General features: G+C 32.3%; 1 protein-coding gene across 2 annotated transcripts in view; it reads left to right on the forward strand.

The window, feature by feature from the left end:
• The window catches only part of LOC127719466 (uncharacterized), a 41,692-nt gene that overhangs the window by 4,453 nt on the left and 17,372 nt on the right, over positions 1–19,867 (forward strand). For both annotated transcript variants that reach the window (XM_052225604.1, XM_052225605.1), the window contains exons 2-8: positions 3,792–3,876; positions 6,750–6,834; positions 8,800–8,997; positions 15,251–15,418; positions 15,745–15,823; positions 16,820–16,926; positions 17,469–17,541. In XM_052225604.1, the coding sequence (XP_052081564.1) occupies positions 3,844–3,876; positions 6,750–6,834; positions 8,800–8,997; positions 15,251–15,418; positions 15,745–15,823; positions 16,820–16,926; positions 17,469–17,541 (743 nt within the window). In that variant the 5' untranslated portion in view covers positions 3,792–3,843. The remainder of the gene's footprint in view (positions 1–3,791; positions 3,877–6,749; positions 6,835–8,799; positions 8,998–15,250; positions 15,419–15,744; positions 15,824–16,819; positions 16,927–17,468; positions 17,542–19,867) is intronic.

Genomic DNA, 19,867 nt, shown 5'->3' on the forward strand with positions numbered 1-19,867 from the left:
TTCCCGGAACTTCGGATGTACCAAAACAGGTACTTCAGATCTGACAGACAGGCAAAACGTACCCTCTTTTTAAAATTTGGTGCAGTTTTTTTAATATTCAAAATTATAAGTCAAAAAGTGTTCTACAATGATCACCAGTCATTTAGCTTTCATTTGATACCAAAAATACCTAAATATTCTACATATTTTGAAAGTTACACTCATGCGTAGGAACTATTTTGTGTTAAATATGTACTACTTTCTGGTATGTGCTTTCTGGCCGGGCCTGAATTAGTGGTGTTACACCTATAACAGAATCAAACTTGCTATACTGACTTCAGCATCACTTTATTTATTCTATGATCTATTTCAAGCAATAAAAACATTTAAAGCCTTAGTCCAAATACTATTTCACTAATTTTAAGCTCAAATTGGACTGGTCATGCTGGTAGTAACATATGGGTTATTCAAAGAAAACTGCATATGGATATTACCAATGGCCAATATACTTTTTTTATTCTCAATATCATTGTTCTATTAAGAAAGCAATGTGCTTACCAATAGTCATATTTTTACCAGAGGTTGTTCTTTTAATAAAAATATATTAGTCCAAACCTAAGACATAATTGAGAATATTGTCCCCCCTTTTTTCTTCAAATTGGAAAAGGGACATTTTTGGTATAAACCATATACTTCTGTGGTACAACAAAGATTTTTAAGAGCAATTTATATATCCCTCAGCTGGATAACTTGCTAAACTGGTTCAAAATTGCATGTACATGTACAGTGAGATTTTGGAATTCTTATATGAGTATATACCAACTGCCTAGATTGTAAAAGGCTACCATAAGAAAACCAATAAAACTTAAAAAATCATAGGATTATTTGACAAAGAGCTATTTTTTTACCATAAACAAGTCATAATATACATGTTTTATTAATTTCAATCCCAAATTACATGTATGCAAACATAAGAACTTGGAGTCAAGTCTTAACTGCATGCATGTTGTATGACCATAAAAGGCTAAAATACCTTATTATGTCAATTTAAGAGCTGAAATTTCCCATAAACAGAATTGTTCATCCAAAAAAGATGATTAAAAATGATTACTGACATCAAATATGACTAATTTTTATTGGAAAAGGTATAGTCGGTTTGACTTCTATAAATCTTCAGAAAATAATTTCTTAAAAATTCATTTTTACAAATAAACGTTTTTTTTCTTGATGTATGTTAATGTATGATATATACGAACTCTGACTATGAATATCATAATTTTAGGGCAATAATCAAAAAAAGTTACCCATTAGGTCTCTATGTTACTTCTATTTTTTTTTTATATAAAATACTTGATGGAGTAAGTATGAATAGTGTAACAGCTTTCCATTCAAAAGAAAAACATAAAACATGTGCTTTAAACCTGTTTCATTATACCATGTGACTTTTGTCATTCAAATAACGCTGACCAGCAAACAAACTTGGACTTCATTTAAGTTTTATGTCATGTGATTACTGAACTTATTGTATACATGATTTTGTATTTTTCATTGTTCCATTTCTATGAGTAACCTTAGTAATATTTTCCACTGGACATTACTAGTATAACATTTTTAAAAACTACAAAGTAGTTTTATGCATAATTCAGTTTAGAAATTTTATCAAAAAGTTCCCCTTTTCATCAGTAAAGGTCTTTATGGTTATATTTTATCTAATTTTATTTTCATATTTTGAAAGTCATAAGCTGTGTTTTTTCAAGAAAAAAGTAAATATTAAATGTATTCTGTAAATACTTATTAGTGAAACTTTTTAGAGGCTCTCCATTTTGTTAATACTGTCATCATGCTTTAAGCATGAAAAGCTTGCTTATATTCTTTTATAAGATATATATAAATATATAATCAAATTAAGGTAACAAAAATTAAGATTTGGTAAGGAATAAAAACAAAATAAAACATCTGATTATAATATTTTTTCCCACAAATAACATCTTTGTAGATACATGCAAGTTCATTTATAAAATCATATGAAACCAGTTATAAAAAAAATTTAGATGATGGTCATTTTTCATGACATGTATAATGTCCTTTGATATTTAAATGAGTTAAGTCACATGGTACAATGAAACAGGCTCAAAACACATGTCTTATGTTTTTGTTTTGAACGGAAGGCTGTTACACTATTCATACTTACTCCATCAAGTATTATATATAGAAAAAAATAGAAGTGACATAGAGACCTAATGGGTAACTTTTTTGATTATTGGCCTAAAATTATGATATTCATAGTCAGAGTTCATATATATCATACATTAACATACATCAAGAAAAAAACTGTTTATTTGCAAAATTGAATTTTTAAGAATTATTTTCTGAAGATTTATAGAAGTCAAACGGACTATACAACTTCTAAAAATTGAATTTCTGATGATTCTCTGTAACAGGATGTACACCACTAATTCATGGCTCCATTGCTTTCTATGTTAAATTCCTCAACTTCAAGCAGGCACAACTCTTTTGTTTTAAGTTCAAATAAAGTGACAAATCATTGCATGTCAAAGCCACACTTTATGGTGTCTTGTAATGAAAAAATCAACATACCTTTAATGCCATATAAGAAAGAACTGGTTCCCGGAACTTCGGATGTACCAAAACAGGTACCTCAGATCTGACAAACAGGCAAAATGTACCCTCTTTTTAAAATTTGGTGCAGTTTTTTAAATATTCAAAATTATAAGTCAAAAAGTGTTTTCCAATGATCACCAGTCATTCAGCTTTCATTTGATACCAAAAATACCTAAATATTCTACATATTTTGAAAGTTACACTCATGCGTAGGAACTATTTTGTGTTAAATATGTACTACTTTCTGGTATGTGCTTTCTGGCCGGGCCTGAATTAGTAGTGTTACACCTATAGCATGTAAAATAAATATATATGAAAGGCTCAGATCAACGTCTGGTCTTTTAATGACATTCGTTCCTCAAATCGTCCAAATCTGACGTCATAATTAGATAAGAAACTGAATCGACAGCCAATTCTATGCCCCTCTAATGAAAATCTGTGTTGTTGTTCTCAAATAAACATCTAATATTTGGCTTTTCTATTCTATGCCATTTTATCAGACTTAAGGTAATGACATCACTACTTTATCATGTTTATATAATGAAAACAAATGTCTTACTCTTGATTTGATACAGACATTTTTTGAATGCAAATGGTTGGTTGGACCTAAAACTCAAAAAGTTGTTAAATAATATAAGATTTTAAATCTTGCAGAGTCCAAATAATAATACATTTTTTCAACAATTGACTGTACTTCTTCATTCAGTCTATTGGTTGCATTGAGGCTGTATATTTCCCTAAGATGTCTTTTGATTATCTTTGTTGTTAGGTTGTTGTCTCATTGTCGTATACACATGTATCTACATGCATATATATATATATATATATGACATCTACATGTATTTAAATGAATATAAATATTAAAGGAATTAACCAATCCACATAGTATAAAGGAAGATCAAACTCAGAATAACTGATGATTAAATGATATTGGACTTAGACATGTTAGATGAGAGCAGAGACAGATCAATCAGACGTTGAATACATGATGTCCCATTGGACGTCTATAAGAGGGTCAAAATATTGGACACTGATTTGAGAATGTGACTTTACATTAGACCTTGATTAGAGACTGAACATCGTTCTGAGTCTAACATTTATATATCATATGTATACAATGTGTAAGTGATAATAATTCTTGAAATGGTCTGCTTCTACATGTAAGAATTACTGATAATAATTAATTTCAGATGCCCTAGAAAAGTGTGACATGTAAACTACATAAGTAACTATGCTTCCAGAATGATTGTATTGTGGTTTTATGTTGTCATTCAGGTATTTATAAATAAACATATATATAATTACAAATAAAAGTGAACAAACGCCTGGTAAATCTTCAACACTATAGAATCCCTGAAGTGGATACCTCGGGTGCGGGAGTTTCGGCTGTTGTCTGCTCTATGGTCGGGTTGTTGTCTCTTTGACACATTCCCCATTTCCATTCTCAATTTTATTGTTAAGATAAAAAACACAAAAGGTGAAAGCAATTGTAACAACAACACTTATGGGATTGCTGCAGTAATTTAAGGAGATCAACATGTTTCTGTGCCTAGCACACTGTGATCATGGTCATCAGGAAAAATTCAATACAGAAAATATGGAATCTTTGAATGACATTTTACTTTCAATTCCGTACCATTTCGACTGGCTTCACTCGGACAGAGGTACTGCTTCCAATCGAGTCCCAAATGCTGTGAAGTTTTTTGCTGCCACTGGTGATGGAAAATGTTTAAATCACAAATTATAATAAATTATGATGAATTTTAATTTCATATCACTACAAAAGTCTAAAAGTCTGAAAAGACCAGTTTTTGTCTTAATTTGCATGAACTTTTACTCGACATTCTCCAAAAGTATGACTTGTGTCTTAATTTTTCTTGACAAATTCTCATTTATATTAAATTTGTATGAAATTTACTCGACATATTCTCGACATTCTGAATATGGTCTTAAAATTTCTTGACAAATTCTTGACATTTGAATACTGTCTTGAAATTTCTCGACATATTCTCGACATTCTAATTTTTTCTCAGTATGGCTTGACATATTCTGAACATTTTGAATCGTGTCTTAAATTTACTTGACAGTTCTGAGTTTTACAAATCATGACCAATATTCATGATATAACTTTAATCTTTATTTCTCTTTATTAATATACTGTTGTTTCAAGTTACACTTCTTTACAACAAAAATAAAAGTTGGGCATGTAAAATAATTGAAAATTTGGGTATATAAATATTTTAACAAATGCAAATATGGCTATGAAATCTAAAGTATAAAATAATTCAAATGTGGGTGTGTTGATATAAAACAATTTCAATGTGGGTTTTTAAATAATTACAAATTTTGATTCCTAAATCTTATAAATTAAATGATTCAAACCAATCATACTGTAGACATATTTCATTCTACATTCATAATATTCAATGTTGATATGGTAAATAATTATTATACCAAAATGTGGTTTTTATATAAATAGCAAATTATGATATACAAATCATTCATTTAACAGAAGAAAAATTTGTGTAATGTCATCTGTTGGAATATATTAAGTATTACACATGGACAGGATGTTCCCCATAAAATTAAGGTATTCCACTCCCCAGAGTACACGCAACTGTCAAATAGAAGTTATTGCTTTACCTGTAATCAGCCATACAACTTATCAGTTGACCGACCATGCCACTACACTTTAAAAAGTTTGTTGATAGGTGAAAATGAAAATCATCTTTTTGATGAAAAAAAATTGAATTGAAATGGATTTTCTTCATCAAAATTATGAAGTTAATTATTTTAACATAAAAACAAATTGATAAACCCAAAGATTAAAAGAAAATTATTATCTACTCCAGGAATAATAAAAAAAATGTATTTATAATGGGTCCCATCAATGATTTCTATAGAAATCATCGGTCTTATGAAATGGTTCTCAAACAGAAATGCATAATATAGATCTAAACATTTTTTTCTTTTCAGGAAGGAGTTATCACAAATATTTATTTTTGATAAAAAATTATAAAATTCAACACTCAAATTTGAATAAAAAATGTTTTTGGGTTGTTCTAAAAAATGAATAAGGTTTTTGAATCAAGATGGGAACAAATTCTTTGACCTAAAGGAAAGCCCCCCCCTCTTTTTTTAGCCACACAAACCCAAAAGATGAATTGTGGGGTCCAAAAGAAATACAAGACACCTATTTTAGTAAAGCAAATTTGACTGGCAGTTTTGCGAACGGCAAAAATCTAAATGCTGTTTGTCAATACCTTCGACTTATATTCCAAGTGAAAACAATTACTTAAATGTTTAATAAAAATAAATCAAAATTAAACTACATGGGGGATTATTCAGGGTATTCCAACTTAGTTGCACCAAAAGGGTATCTTACTTTACCAAATTAATCCTTGATTCTACAAAGTTTAGTTTAGCCATAATAAAAAGGAGTATATAACAGCAATACAATGTCATAAACAGTGCAGAATAAGTCTGTTCACATTACAGGCGAAATTTATACTGTTGAGATAGTGTCAAGACATATTTAAGACTGTCAAGAATGTGTCGAGACATATTCAGACATTATTTAGAATGTCAAGAATATGTCGAGACATACTCAGACATTATTAAGAATGTCAAGAATATGTCAAGACAGATCGAGACAAATTTTAGACAGTCAAGAATTGGTCAAGAAAAATCAAGAACCTTATTAGACAAATTCATACTATGTCAAGAATTTTTAAAAATTATTCAGACAAATTAAGAATGTCGAGTAAAAATTCATGCAAATTCAGACAAAAAACTGGTCTTTTCAGACTTTTTGACTTTTGTAGTGTATTAGTTCATTTAAACAATAATCAGGAATGATGTCAGGTACTGGTGGTTGTATTTTTCATTTAGAATATTTAGGGACCAAACAACTTTGGTTTTAAAAGTAATGGGGAGAATACTGAAATTCGTAAAATATTGATCAATTCCCAATATTTTTTTGTGTTTTTTTGTTCATTTGGTGACACACACACACACTAGTTAACTGATGTCATTAATATACATGCATGAATTGGATTAAATTATTTGTAAATTACATGCTAACAAATTGTCTGTTTTATTTTATTCACATACTATAATTTTTGAAAGCTATACATTTTACATTATAGTTGACCATTATACATGGAGAATATGTAGAGAGAATAATCGATGGCCAACTGAAACGTTGTATTCCTTTCTATAACTGTCCCCCTGGTGAGTAATGTAAAAATACAGTTTAAAACTGAGTAGTCACTTTTTTAGATTGTCATTGATCATAGGTCGTCTTGGAAGTTTGGTCAGTAATCATGGTAATACATTAAAAAGATAACAGGAATTTCTAAAATATTGGATAGTACAATATACCACATCAACCACCAACACCCAACTTACATGTAATAGAAAAAAACAGACATGCAAATAAAAGCAAACAACACATGGTCAAGATAGACTGACTTGGTGAGAACAGGTTGCTGGCAATTAGACATAAATTGGCACATAAAGAATGTGGAGAATGTCTTGAAAGATATGTTATTTTATTGCGATCCCCTGAGCGGAGGAGAAATTTTACTCGTATTTCATCACATAGACTTAGAATTGAACAAGGTAGATATCATGGTATTTCTTGACAAAACAGAGTATGTCTCAGGTTCACCTCGAATGAAATTGATGATGAAAAACATTTTTTATTTTCATGCACATCATCTTTTACTAGGAGAAAGTGCATGTACTCCATGATTAACTCACTCTGTCTTAACTTTAAGCACTTGATTCCTAGCCAAAAACTAATCTGGCTACTTGATGTAGAGAATGTTGATGTATATTAATATCTGTTTGTAATCTGATTGATGAAGGCAAAATATAGATTTAGCTTCTCTGCATCAGGCACGAGGATGGCATGGTGGTTACCTAGACTCACCAATAATAATAATGTACCTTCTTGTATTTATTTTATCATTGACAATCAGAATTATTCCCTATATATTATATATAAGTATTTTCTATTTAGTACTATATATACTTAGGTATATCATTTAGCATCGTCACTTGGTGCCTCTTGCAGTCGGGTCACCTTACAATATGTATTACAATGTAACCCCTCTGCATCAGGCACGAGGATGACATACCAGGTTCATCAAACCAAATTGTCTATTTACATACATGTATATGCCATGTGCGTCTATCATGTCTATCTCCCACCTTGCCTTGCAGCACCGTCCCTTGGTGGCTTTTGCAGTTAAGTTACATATCCAATACATTGCCAATTTATTTAAAGAACTTTTTCATGTTGGGGTGTACCTGAGAAGGAGATACAACACTCTTAAACATATATATATATATACAATTTAGACTTGTTTATATTTTTTCGTTTGGGCTTGTATTATATTTGCCTTCGGGTTTATATGATCCGTTCATCCTATTTCGACTCTTCAAAATTCAAGAGTCAATCCCAAATTGAGGTAAATTATATGGCCTTCCAAATACCGTTTCGATTCCTAACATCTCTGAAGAGACATTAATTGTCGAAATCCGGATATGGTGTACAAATTTTTGCACCTCATGTTTGCGGTATACCATCTTTTCCGCAAGTTTTTTGTTTTTTCTATTTGGTATTAGATTAAAATTAAGATCCATTTTGTTACATCTGTGATCTGTTTATTTGGCAATCGCCATGGCAGTCAGCAGGGTTTAAGAACATCCGTTGTTCGACCTGCTAGTCAAATGCGTTTTGTTAAAATATACTTTTTCACTTTTTGGTCTTTTGGAAAATGTTGTTTGTGCTGTATTTAGACCCCTCTACCAAGAAATTTGTTTTGCATGCACACATATAAAAATTGCAGTTTTTATCCAACGCAATCATAGGTTTGAACGTTGATTTCAATTTAGACTTGTATATACATGTATATATATTTATATGTGTGTGTAGTTCTTTCATGTTCAAACTGCTTTTTCTTTTCTTTGTATGTCTTCTTGACTATTGTTTTTTTTTTTTTGTTGTCTTATTACATGTATTAATGTCTTATATTGTATTATGCTCTTTGTGAGCCCATTTAATGGAAATAAAACATTTTCTTCTTCTTCTTCTTCTTCTTCTTTCTTAACTGATGAAATAGTTAATCTTTCTAATTATTTCAAACAGGAAATGATGAAATAGTTAATCTTTCTAATTATTTCAAACAGGAAATGAAATATTGCCATGTATAGAAGAATTTACCAAAGAACAGTGTCAGCCATGCTATAGTAATGGGTCAGAATCACCAGAATCTAAATTTGTACAACCTAATTACATTTCCTCTGTTGATGGAACCATAGATCAACTGAAATGTTTTAAACCTCTACAACAAACCAATTTGAGGTTTGCTAGATGTACTGGACATGGTAATTTTATCAATTATAAGTTATAAATCATAAAGTTTGCTATATCTAGTATATCAAATGAACACATTGTGGACACTTTCTTTGCTACGCCTACTGTCAAAATGACTATGGACTGTAGGGTAATAACTTGGTGCAATTTATCATTTGGAGACCGAAATGCATTTTTAGGCAGTTAAGCTGCCTTATGCTAGCACCCTAGATTTGTGTTCTTCCCAACGAATGCTGAAAAAAGTGCAAATGTTAGAATCTAGCAGGCTGATATGTTATTTATAACTAATTGGACATTTTTTTCATACTTTTAATTCTGGAATACAAAAAATATAACCAGAATAACCTTAAATGATCGTCGAACGACTCATAATATTTGAAGTTGCACATAGGAAATAGTGCTCAATAGAAATCCGTACGTAGTTTATTATCCCCTGTGCTTTTGGCTAAGATGTCAAAGAACAATTGTATGAAATATTTCATCGCCGAAAATCTATAATTACAAGTTGTTTATATTTCCCAAATGGCAAAATGCGCAGGAATATTATTCATGTACAACAAATCTCTATAGCTATGAAAGAGGAAATAAAGTTATATATCTAAGTTGGCGGTAATTTTACAACTTATCTTGCCAAATAAGGTTGTTGTTTTATGAATGAAACGAGGTCATGAAACAGATCCGGAAATCAACGTCGATGGGATGTTTTAAGTAATGTGGACAACTCGTCCCCGAGACAAGTCGGACCGAATCCACTCGAACCGTCTAAGAAGACAACTCGGACCGCTTGTCAGATTTACTTAGGGTTTCATAAAATGTTAGACTAACATGTCTAGCGCAGCCATCAATCTTTTGTTTGTGCATTGGGGTCTATTTAGGGGTATTTTGAGGGGCCTAAAGAAGGGATGGGTTTACTGTAGAACCCTGTGGGGTTTTATTTTTTAAATTTTCAAATGACTATTTCTCGAAAACAGTAAGTGATAGACACACGCGGTCTTCAGTAATGAGTAAAGGACAATAAAACAAATCAAATAAAGTATAGGGTGAGTCCCTGGGGGTCATCCCAACCCCCTTCAATTTGAAAATGTGCTTTTATCTTGTAAACGGTTGCAATCCCCACCCCTAAACCATATATATACTTGTATGGGACAATAAAACAAATCAAATGAAAATAATTTGGGGGAGTACCCAGTGTCACCCACCCCTTTCTGTTTGAGAACTTGTAAACGGTCAAGATCCCCACCCCTAAACCATATATATTCATGTATGGACAATATAACAAATCAAATGAAATATATGGGGAGTCCCTTGGGTCACCCCATCCCCTCCTGTTTGAGAACTTGGAAATGGTCGAGATCCCCACCCCTAAACCATATATATTTATGTATGGGACAATAAAACAAATCAAATGAAATATAGGGGGAGTCCCTGGGGTCTCTCCACCCCCTCCTGTTTGAGAACTTGTAAACGTTTGAGATCCCCACCCATAAACCATATATATTCATGTATGGGACAATGTAACAAATCAAATGAAATATATTGGGAGTCCCTGGGGTCACCTCACCCCCTACTGTTTGAGAACTTGGAAATGGTCGAGATCCCCACCCCTAAACCATATATATTCATGTATGGGATAATAAAACAAATCAAATGAAATATAGGGGGAGTCCCTGGGGTTACCCCACCCTCTCCTGTTTGAGAACTTGTAAACGGTCGAGATAGCCACTCCTAAACCATATTTATTCCTGTTCGTCATTTCAAAAAGATTTGACTGACATACAGGGTCAATCCCCTAGGCGTCACATATGCATATCACTTTACTAGACCAAACCAATATGTACTGGACTTTGCCCAATGTCAGGCAACCATGGGAATGACGAATTATGGGAGCTTTGTTTTGGAAACGGCATCCTGTTACAATTATTTCTTGTTTATTATAAAATTTTATTGATGCAAAAAATGAGTCTAGGTTAATTGAATTTACACTAATTATTTTTTGAATTATTTCTGGGCCTATAATAATTTTCATTTATAGCTCATTTTAAAGAAAACATATCAATCTTTCAAGCAGTGTAAAGCCCAAGAATGTTTGACCAACTGTTTTATAATCACCTGTCATTTTATTCAAAACTTGCTATGGAGTGACATCATGGACTTGGGGTGAAGATTGATATATATGCGTTGCTTTTGAAAACCTTGATGAAATATGAATTAATTTGCCTTAATAATCAATTCATTAGATAAACATAAATGTACAATATACAAATGTTTAATGTTTGTTCTTTCAAATCTTAAAAAAAAAAATTGAAGCAACACTGCCACAGTTTTCATATTACTTTTGCCTTGGTTTTTGGTTAACTGCCTCCAGCGCTTACAGTGCTTTGATTTATTTTGTAAATTATACATTTTCATTGTAGTCAGAGGCAGAATAAGGGGGAAGGGGACCCTACCCCCTCCCCCTTATGGAGCTACATATATGGTTGATGCATAGACTTTTTACATATATATCCCACTCCAAACACACACACACCCTTTTTATACGACCGCAAAAAATATTTTTGGGATCGTATAATGATATGATGTCGTCGTTGTCCGAAGACACATTGGTTTCCGGACAATAACTTAAGTTTAAGTGAATGGATCTCTATGAAATTTTTTAAGAAGGTTCAATACCACAAAAGGAAGGTTGGGATTGATTTTGGGGATGATGGTCCCAACTGTTTAGGAATTAGGGGCCCAAAACAAGCATTTTTCTAGCTTCAGGATAATAACTTGTGTATAAGTATTTCGATTGCTCTGAAATTGTACCACAATGATTAATACCACAAGTAGAAGGTTGGGATTCATTTTAGGGGTTATGGGGCCAACAGTTTAGGAATTAAGGGCCAATAAGGGGCTAAAAACAAGCATTTTTCTAGTTTCCAGACAATAACTTGTGTGTAAGTGTATGGATCTCTCTAAAATTGTACCACAAGGTTCCATATAACAAAGGGAAGGCTGGAATTGAGTTTGGGGTTAATTGCCCCAAACATGTAGGAATTAGGGACCAAAAAGGGCCAAAAACAAGCATTTTTCTAGTTTCCAGACAATCACTTGTGTGTAAGTGTATGGATCTCTCTGGAATTGTACTACAAGGTTCCATACTACAAAGGAATGGCTGGGATTGAGTTTTGGGGTTATTGCTTTAAGGGGGGTTTCAAAAAGTTGGGGGGGATTTTTTTCCCAATTTTTTTAAGGGATTCATATTTTTTTTTTTTTTTTTTTAAATTTCGTTTTTTTTTTGAAAAGTTTCAAGAAGAAATCTTCAATTGCACAGTATTTCGCAATGGATTTATAAGATCTTTGACCACATTTATTTTGTGTCAGAAACCCATATTATGTCAAAAAATTGATCACAATCCAAATTCAGACAGTATCAAGCTTGAATAGTGTGTCCAAATTTGCCCCAACTGTTCAGGGTGCAACCTCTGCGGTCATATCAGGCTGCGCTCAGCGAAGCATTTTATTTTCAAAGTCCTGGATCTGCATCTGGTAGTATATAAACAATCATGACAATTACTAAAGGGTAGAAAGTTTAAACTTAAAAAAGGCCAGGATATAGAATTATATGATTTTTACTGATGCAGTCATAAAGGTTTATGAAAGGCAGTATGGGTAAAACTAAATACAAGTCATGTTTATATACTTGAAGACGATAACAGACAAATGGGATTTTTAAAATTAATTGTCTATGAAATTATACTTAAATGAATAGTAAAGACAACTATTGAATACAAAAAAATATGAATATCTTAGAGATATAACTTGACCTCAAAAATATTTATATGTACCAGCTAATAAAAAAGGCACTTGCAAAAGTATAACCCCTAACAGAAAGGTAGGTATGTGGGGTAAAAAATTTTGAAGAGTATTCCCATAATCCTGAATTGAGCATTAGGGCTACATCCATTATCATATATGTTCAAACTGCATTCTGTAAAATTGAAAGAAACTGACATTTAACATGTTTAAAGAAAACATCATTGACATTTTGGATTCAGCCATTTTACTGAGCATCTAGGTAAATGTGAGGGAAATATGATGTAATTGTTGCATTCTCTTGAATTATGACATTTACCCCTTTTTATGTTGTTCCATGAAAGTGTGCAGGCAGAATTACTGATCTCTGAGTAAAGTGTGAGGCAGAATTACTTATCTCTGAATTTACTGTACACTGCTGTAGTACTGTGGATTCATTATTATCTTGTAGGATACTAATTTTTATGGATTTCGTGGGTATAGGTTAACCAGATTTTTAAATGTCCAACGAAGTACACATGTTCTAAAGGCTTGTGTTCATACTTTGACAAACCCACTAGATCAAATATCTACGAAAATACAATTTTAGTCACGTCTGCGGTGGCGTAAACTATTCATGCTATTTGTATAAAGCTTAATATTTCAGAAAAAGCTTAATATTTCATGCTTCATACCGTGTATGCAGATACCTTATGTTACGAAGTTTCCGTCTGTCATATGTCCATTGTGCTTGAAAAAAAAAGTGAGTTTTTTGGTCATGTGAATTTCCCACTTATGAGTAATAGGATAACTATATTTGGGATATGGGTTCCTTGCAATGTCAACATGTCCATCAGACAGAGTTCATCTGACCTCAACCTCATTTCATTGATCAGTGATGATCAAGGTTAAAGTTACGTGATTAGGTCTGTATTTTCAAGTACTATGAGCAATAGGTCAACTATATTTGGTGTATGGAATGATTGTAAGGTGTGCATGTCTGTCTGGCAGGTATCATCTGACCTTGGCCTCATTTTCATGGTTCATTGGTCAGTGTTAAGTTTTTGTGTTTTTATCTGTTTTTCAAATACTAAAGCAATAGGTCAGCTATATTTGGTGTATGGAATAATTGTGAGGTGCACATGTCTGTCTGGGAGGTAAAATCTGACCTTGACCTCATTTTCATGGTTCATTGGTCAGTGTTAAGTTTTTATGTTTTGGTCTGTTTTTATACGCCTGTCAAAATTTTTACGGGCCATATTACGGTATACAAATGTCCAGCGTCTGTCAGTCTATCTGTCTGTCCGTCTGTCTGGCGTCCACATGTCGCACCGTAACTTGAGAATGATTTATCCAAATTTCATGAAACTTAACATAGTTGTTTCTTATGATGATCAAACGATCTGTATACTTTTTTGTGAAAATAAGATTAAAACTTTTTGATTTACGGGACTTTGTAACTAAAACAGGGGGAGGTTTTTTTCACATGTCGCGCCGTATCTCAAAAACGATTTATGATTATTGCTTAAAACTTTACACACTTCTTAGTTATATTAATCTAAAGATCTGTATACTTTTTGGTGATGATTCAAAATTTTATTTTAGAGTTATTGAGTTTTTTTTAAAAAAGGGGGGGGGGGGTTTCACATGTCGCGCCGTATCTCAAAAACGATTTATGATTATTGCTTAAAACTTTACACACTTCTTAATTATATTAATCTAAAGATCTGTATACTTTTTGGTGATGATTCAAAATTTTATTTTAGAGTTATTGATTTTTTTATAAAAAAAGGGTGGTTTTCACATGTCACGCTGTATCTCAGAAACGATTTATGATTATTGCATAAAACCTCACACACAAGACGATGGGCATATCATGCTCTCATGGCGCAGCTGTTTATTTAATTATATTACCATACACAAAAGGTCAACTATATTTGGTGTATAACAAATTGTAAGGTGTATATGTCTGTCTGACACGATTTATCTGACCTTGACCTCATTGTCATAAAATGTTAAGTTTCTGTAATGCTTTTAGTAAAACCTTTATCTTTAAGACTTTTAACATAAAATCAGTGGTCAGTAAAGCAGGCGAGACATTTCAGCGTGTGCACTCTTATTCCTCAATCCACTAAAATTAAGTATCCACGAAAATAAAAGAATCCACTGTATATAGATCTAACAAGTGAGCAGTATTGATCAACAATGAAAACATTCAATTTACAAATAATTAATCAGCACAATTTATACATTTTGTTAAACAGCTTGAGGTAACATCAACTTTACTACTTGTAAACTGGTTAATACATTGTAGGTATAAAGATTATTCTAGTAACTGGTTAGGTAAAAATGTTTAATCCTCCCCAAACCTGAGACAGTGGTGTATCAGCACAACATAAGAAAAAACTATAAAAATCAGCTGGAAAAGGCTTGTTTCATCGGATTGGCACTAAGAATCTGATAACACTAATATTTATTTGTTATTTTCAGATCAAGTGTATTCCAAGACCCTGAATAAAGGAGCGGCATGTATATCTGGACAGGGATGCAAATGTAAATTAGACGCTTGTTTCTATGGTGATCCATGTCTTTGTGATAACTTTTCACATAAGAAAAGTGAAAAGTGCCGCCCAGACTTCCATCTGGATAATTCTGGAAGTAGGTTGTTAATCAAATGATTCGTCTTTGTATGAATTTTCTTTAACTTTTGTAGATATTTTCTAACGTTCTTTTTAGATTAAGCACATGGAAATAGTTTCAAGCTTTTGAATAGGTCAGTGGTTCAAATTTGGTTCACAATATATATCTAGGAAAATATGCAACTTGAAGATATATATATATATGTATTATATTAAGAATTTTCATACCAAAATAAAATACAATAGAGAAAGGGAATATAATCAATAATCTTTTGAAACCTTAAAACGACAAAAATAATTTTAATGTGCAATACCCTTATAAGAAGGTTAATTTCATTTCTGTAGAATGTGTTCCATGTCCACCTGGATATAAAAAGGAAGCCATTGGATGTGGTCCCTGTCTCAGGGTACCAGGAAACAATACGTAAGTTTTTCTTAAAGTATGAGAAAAAGTTTTTTTTTCATTTATTATTGTTTAAGTAAAAATGAGGCTTTCTACTTCTTCTTTTGAATTGTTTCTAATTTTTTTCATGCAAGGGCCTTATATAGTTAATTGTATAATATGGGTTTTGGTGATCTCTTAACGTTCAAATCCTTGTCCATTGGTCTCTGGTGGATAATTATCTCCATTGGTAAATAATAATTGAAGACGAGCGTTTCAAATAAGCCATTGTAAGTGAGCATGCCATGCCTAAAATACCCAATCAAATCATTCCAAAACAAGGACCTCATACAAATAATTGTATTTATCAGAAATCATAGTATAAGCTTGTACTATTGGAACAGATATGATCATATTTTGAGATTTAAATGTCATGTCAGATTCTCATTTAAATGTGTTGCACTATGGAAAAAAACACTGAAATACAAAAATAAGAAGATGTGGTATGATTGCCAACTAGACAACTCTCTACAAGAGACTAAATGACACATAAATTAACAACTATAGATCACCGTACGGCATTCAACAATGAGCAAAACCCATATCGCATAGTCAGCTATAAAAGGCCTTGAAATGATAGCCTGTATGGTAAAGGGTCTTAACTTGGAAGTTTAACTTGAGGTTAAATCCTGATTTTAATGAATGTAAAATTAAAGTTCAGTCAGTTTAGAAATTGCACAACATTGCTATAACTTTAGTATCCTGGTGAGTACCATGAAAATTTAAAATGAGAACAAATTTGGATTATTACATTAGAACTTGCATAGTGCTCCAGTCCAACTAATAATTTCTCTGTGCTTGACATTTGACTCAATAAATCGTACACGTATGTCATTATTATTAGTTGTTTTGCAATAGAAAGTGTACTTATTAATAGATTACTTTTTGTATCTTAACATTGAGAAGCTTCCAAATAATTTTGTGAAATCATTTAAGATGCTGCATATTTTCATTGTGTGTGATCTTATTAATTTTCAGCATTATAAAGCCTTCACCATACCCTGAGACCACCACTGCAAGCAGTGCAATACAGACATACCAGCCAAAACCACCAGTTATTGAAACCACTACTACTACAACAACAAGTAAGTTTCTGGTCATAGTTCTTAGCTCAATCATTGTTGACAAAAACTTACAATTATCCGTGCTAAGCTTTAAATAGTAATCTGATTAAGAATATAAATTATGTATTAAATGATTATGTTAATTATGTTTATGATTATAACAACCTATTGCACCCTTGATTGTAAAAAGTATGTACATGATCCTAATTATAGATTACTACATGGCATTTTCCATATTGACCCAAGTCATGCTAGTATCAGCACAATACTTCAATATAGGACTGGGATAAACTTGTGATATATGTTGAAGGGTTGATATGGAAAATTTCATATAATGGTCTATTTATCACATATCTATCCCATGATTTTGGTACCATCATGTGTATAAATATTAACAGAACAGCAGAACAAAAATCAATTTATTTTTTATTTTGTGTAACTTCATTATTATGTTATTTCAAAAACTTTATTCAGCATACTAAATCAGACCTAATATATTTATTATGCTGAAAGTCAATGCATTACATCCTTAAATTTATTAATGGTTAAGATTTTTATAACAGGTACTTTAGCAACAGTCATTGTGTCCAAACCTGGGCCGAGAGGGGGTGGTGACAACTCAACCACGCCAACGATGTAAGTTTATTTTTTGATACAACAATAGATAAGTATGCATTAGAGAACTTTACTCTGGCAGATTCTCTCACAAAAGTACATCAATAGTCTTCTTTCACAATAAGTACATCACTAGTCTTCTCTCACAATAAGTACATCACTAGTCTTCTCTCACAATAAGTACATCACTAGCCTTCTCTCACAATAAGTACATCACTAGCCTTCTCTCACAACAAGTACATCACTAGTCTTCTCTCACAATAAGTACATCACTAGCCTTCTCTCACAATAAGTACATCACTAGTCTTCTCTCACAATAAGTACATCAAAAGTCTTCTCTCACAAAAGTACATCAATAGTCTTCTTTCACAATAAGTACATCACTAGTCTTCTTTCACAATAAGTACATCACTAGTCTTCTCTCACAATAAGTGTACATCACTAGCCTTCTCTCACAATAAGTACATCAATAGTCTTCTCTCACAATTAGTACTCTCACAATAAGTACATCACTAGCCTTCTCTCACAAAAAGTACATCAATAGTCTTCTCTGGCAATTAGTACTCTCACAATAAGTACATCACTAGCCTTCTCTCACAATAAGTACATCAATAGTCTTCTCTCACAATTAGTACTCTCACAATAAGTACATCACTAGCCTTCTCTGACAATAAGTACATCACTAGCCTTCTCTGACAATAAGTACATCACTAGTCTTCTCTCACAATTAGTACTCTCAAAATAAGTACATCACTAGTCTTCTCTCACAATAAGTACATCACTAGTCTTCTCTCACAATAAGTACATCACTAGTCTTCTCTCACAAAAGTACATCAATAGTCTTCTTTCACAATAAGTACATCACTAGCCTTCTCTCACAATAAGTACATCACTAACCTTCTCTCACAATAAGTACATCAATAGTCTTCTCTCACAAAAGTACATCAATAGTCTTCTCTCACAAAAAGTACATCACTAGTCTTCTCTCACAAAAAGTACATCACTAGTCTTCTCTCACAATAAGTACATCACTAGTCTTCTCTCACAATCAGTACATCACTAGTCTTCTCTCACAATCAGTACATCACTAGTCTTCTCTCACAATCAGTACATCACTAGTCTTCTATCACAATAAGTACATCACTAGTCTTCTCTCACAACAAGTACATCACTAGCCTTCTCTCACAATAAGTAAATCAATAGTCTTCTCTCACAAAAGTACATCAATAGTCTTCTTTCACAATAAGTACATCACTAGGCTTCTCTCACAATAAGTACATCACTAGTCTTCTCTCACAATAAGTACATCAATAGTCTTCTCTCACAAAAGTACATCAATAGTCTTCCTCTACAATAAGTACATCACTAGTCTTCTTTCACAATAAGTACATCACTAGTCTTCTCTCACAATAAGTGTACATCACTAGCCTTCTCTCACAATACGTACATCAATAGTCTTTTCTCACAATTAGTACTCTCACAATAAGTACATCACTAGCCTTCTCTCACAATTAGTACTCTCACAATAAGTACATCACTAGCCTTCTCTCACAAAAAGTACATCAATAGTTTTCTCTGGCAATTAGTACTCTCACAATAAGTACATCACTAGCCTTCTTTCACAATAAGTACATCAATAGTCTTCTCTCACAATTAGTACTCTCACAATAAGTACATCACTAGCCTTCTCTGACAATAAGTACATCACTAGTCTTCTCTCACAATTAGTACTCTCAAAATAAGTACATCACTAGTCTTCTCTCACAATAAGTACATCACTAGTCTTCTCTCACAATAAGTACATCACTAGTCTTCTCTCACAAAAGTACATCAATAGTCTTCTTTCACAATAAGTACATCAATAGTCTTCTCTCACAATAAGAACAACATGTGTGATTTCTTGTTATGGAAGAGACTTTTGAATTGGAGCAATATTTACCTCTAACCTAATTAAGGTTATCTAGTACTTGTTTTTTGTCTCCCTTCGACTTAGAGTGAGATTTAAGCATGCTGTTTCTTTATCGTCAACAGTGTATTAGTTTGTGATTAGGTCAGTTTATAAGGAACAACTAGTGGTAGGTCAATGATATTTGGAATGTAGTTGTATTAGCATTGGCACATCATTTACATGGGGATTATTTGACCCGTCCCCTCAGTCATGGTCTATTGACTTTAAAACTTATGCTAAAGTTTCATACTTTATTTGGCCTACTCAACTTTTTTGATTCGAGCGTCACTGATGAGTTGTTTGTAGACGAAACATGTGTCTGTTATACACATTTTAAATCCTGGTATCTAACCACTTATATTAGTTTTAACTCATGAGAATTAAAGGAATGACAGATAG

This window comes from Mytilus californianus, unplaced genomic scaffold (assembly GCF_021869535.1).
Source record: "Mytilus californianus isolate M0D057914Y unplaced genomic scaffold, xbMytCali1.0.p SCAF_11, whole genome shotgun sequence".
NCBI lineage: Eukaryota > Metazoa > Mollusca > Bivalvia > Mytilida > Mytilidae > Mytilus > Mytilus californianus.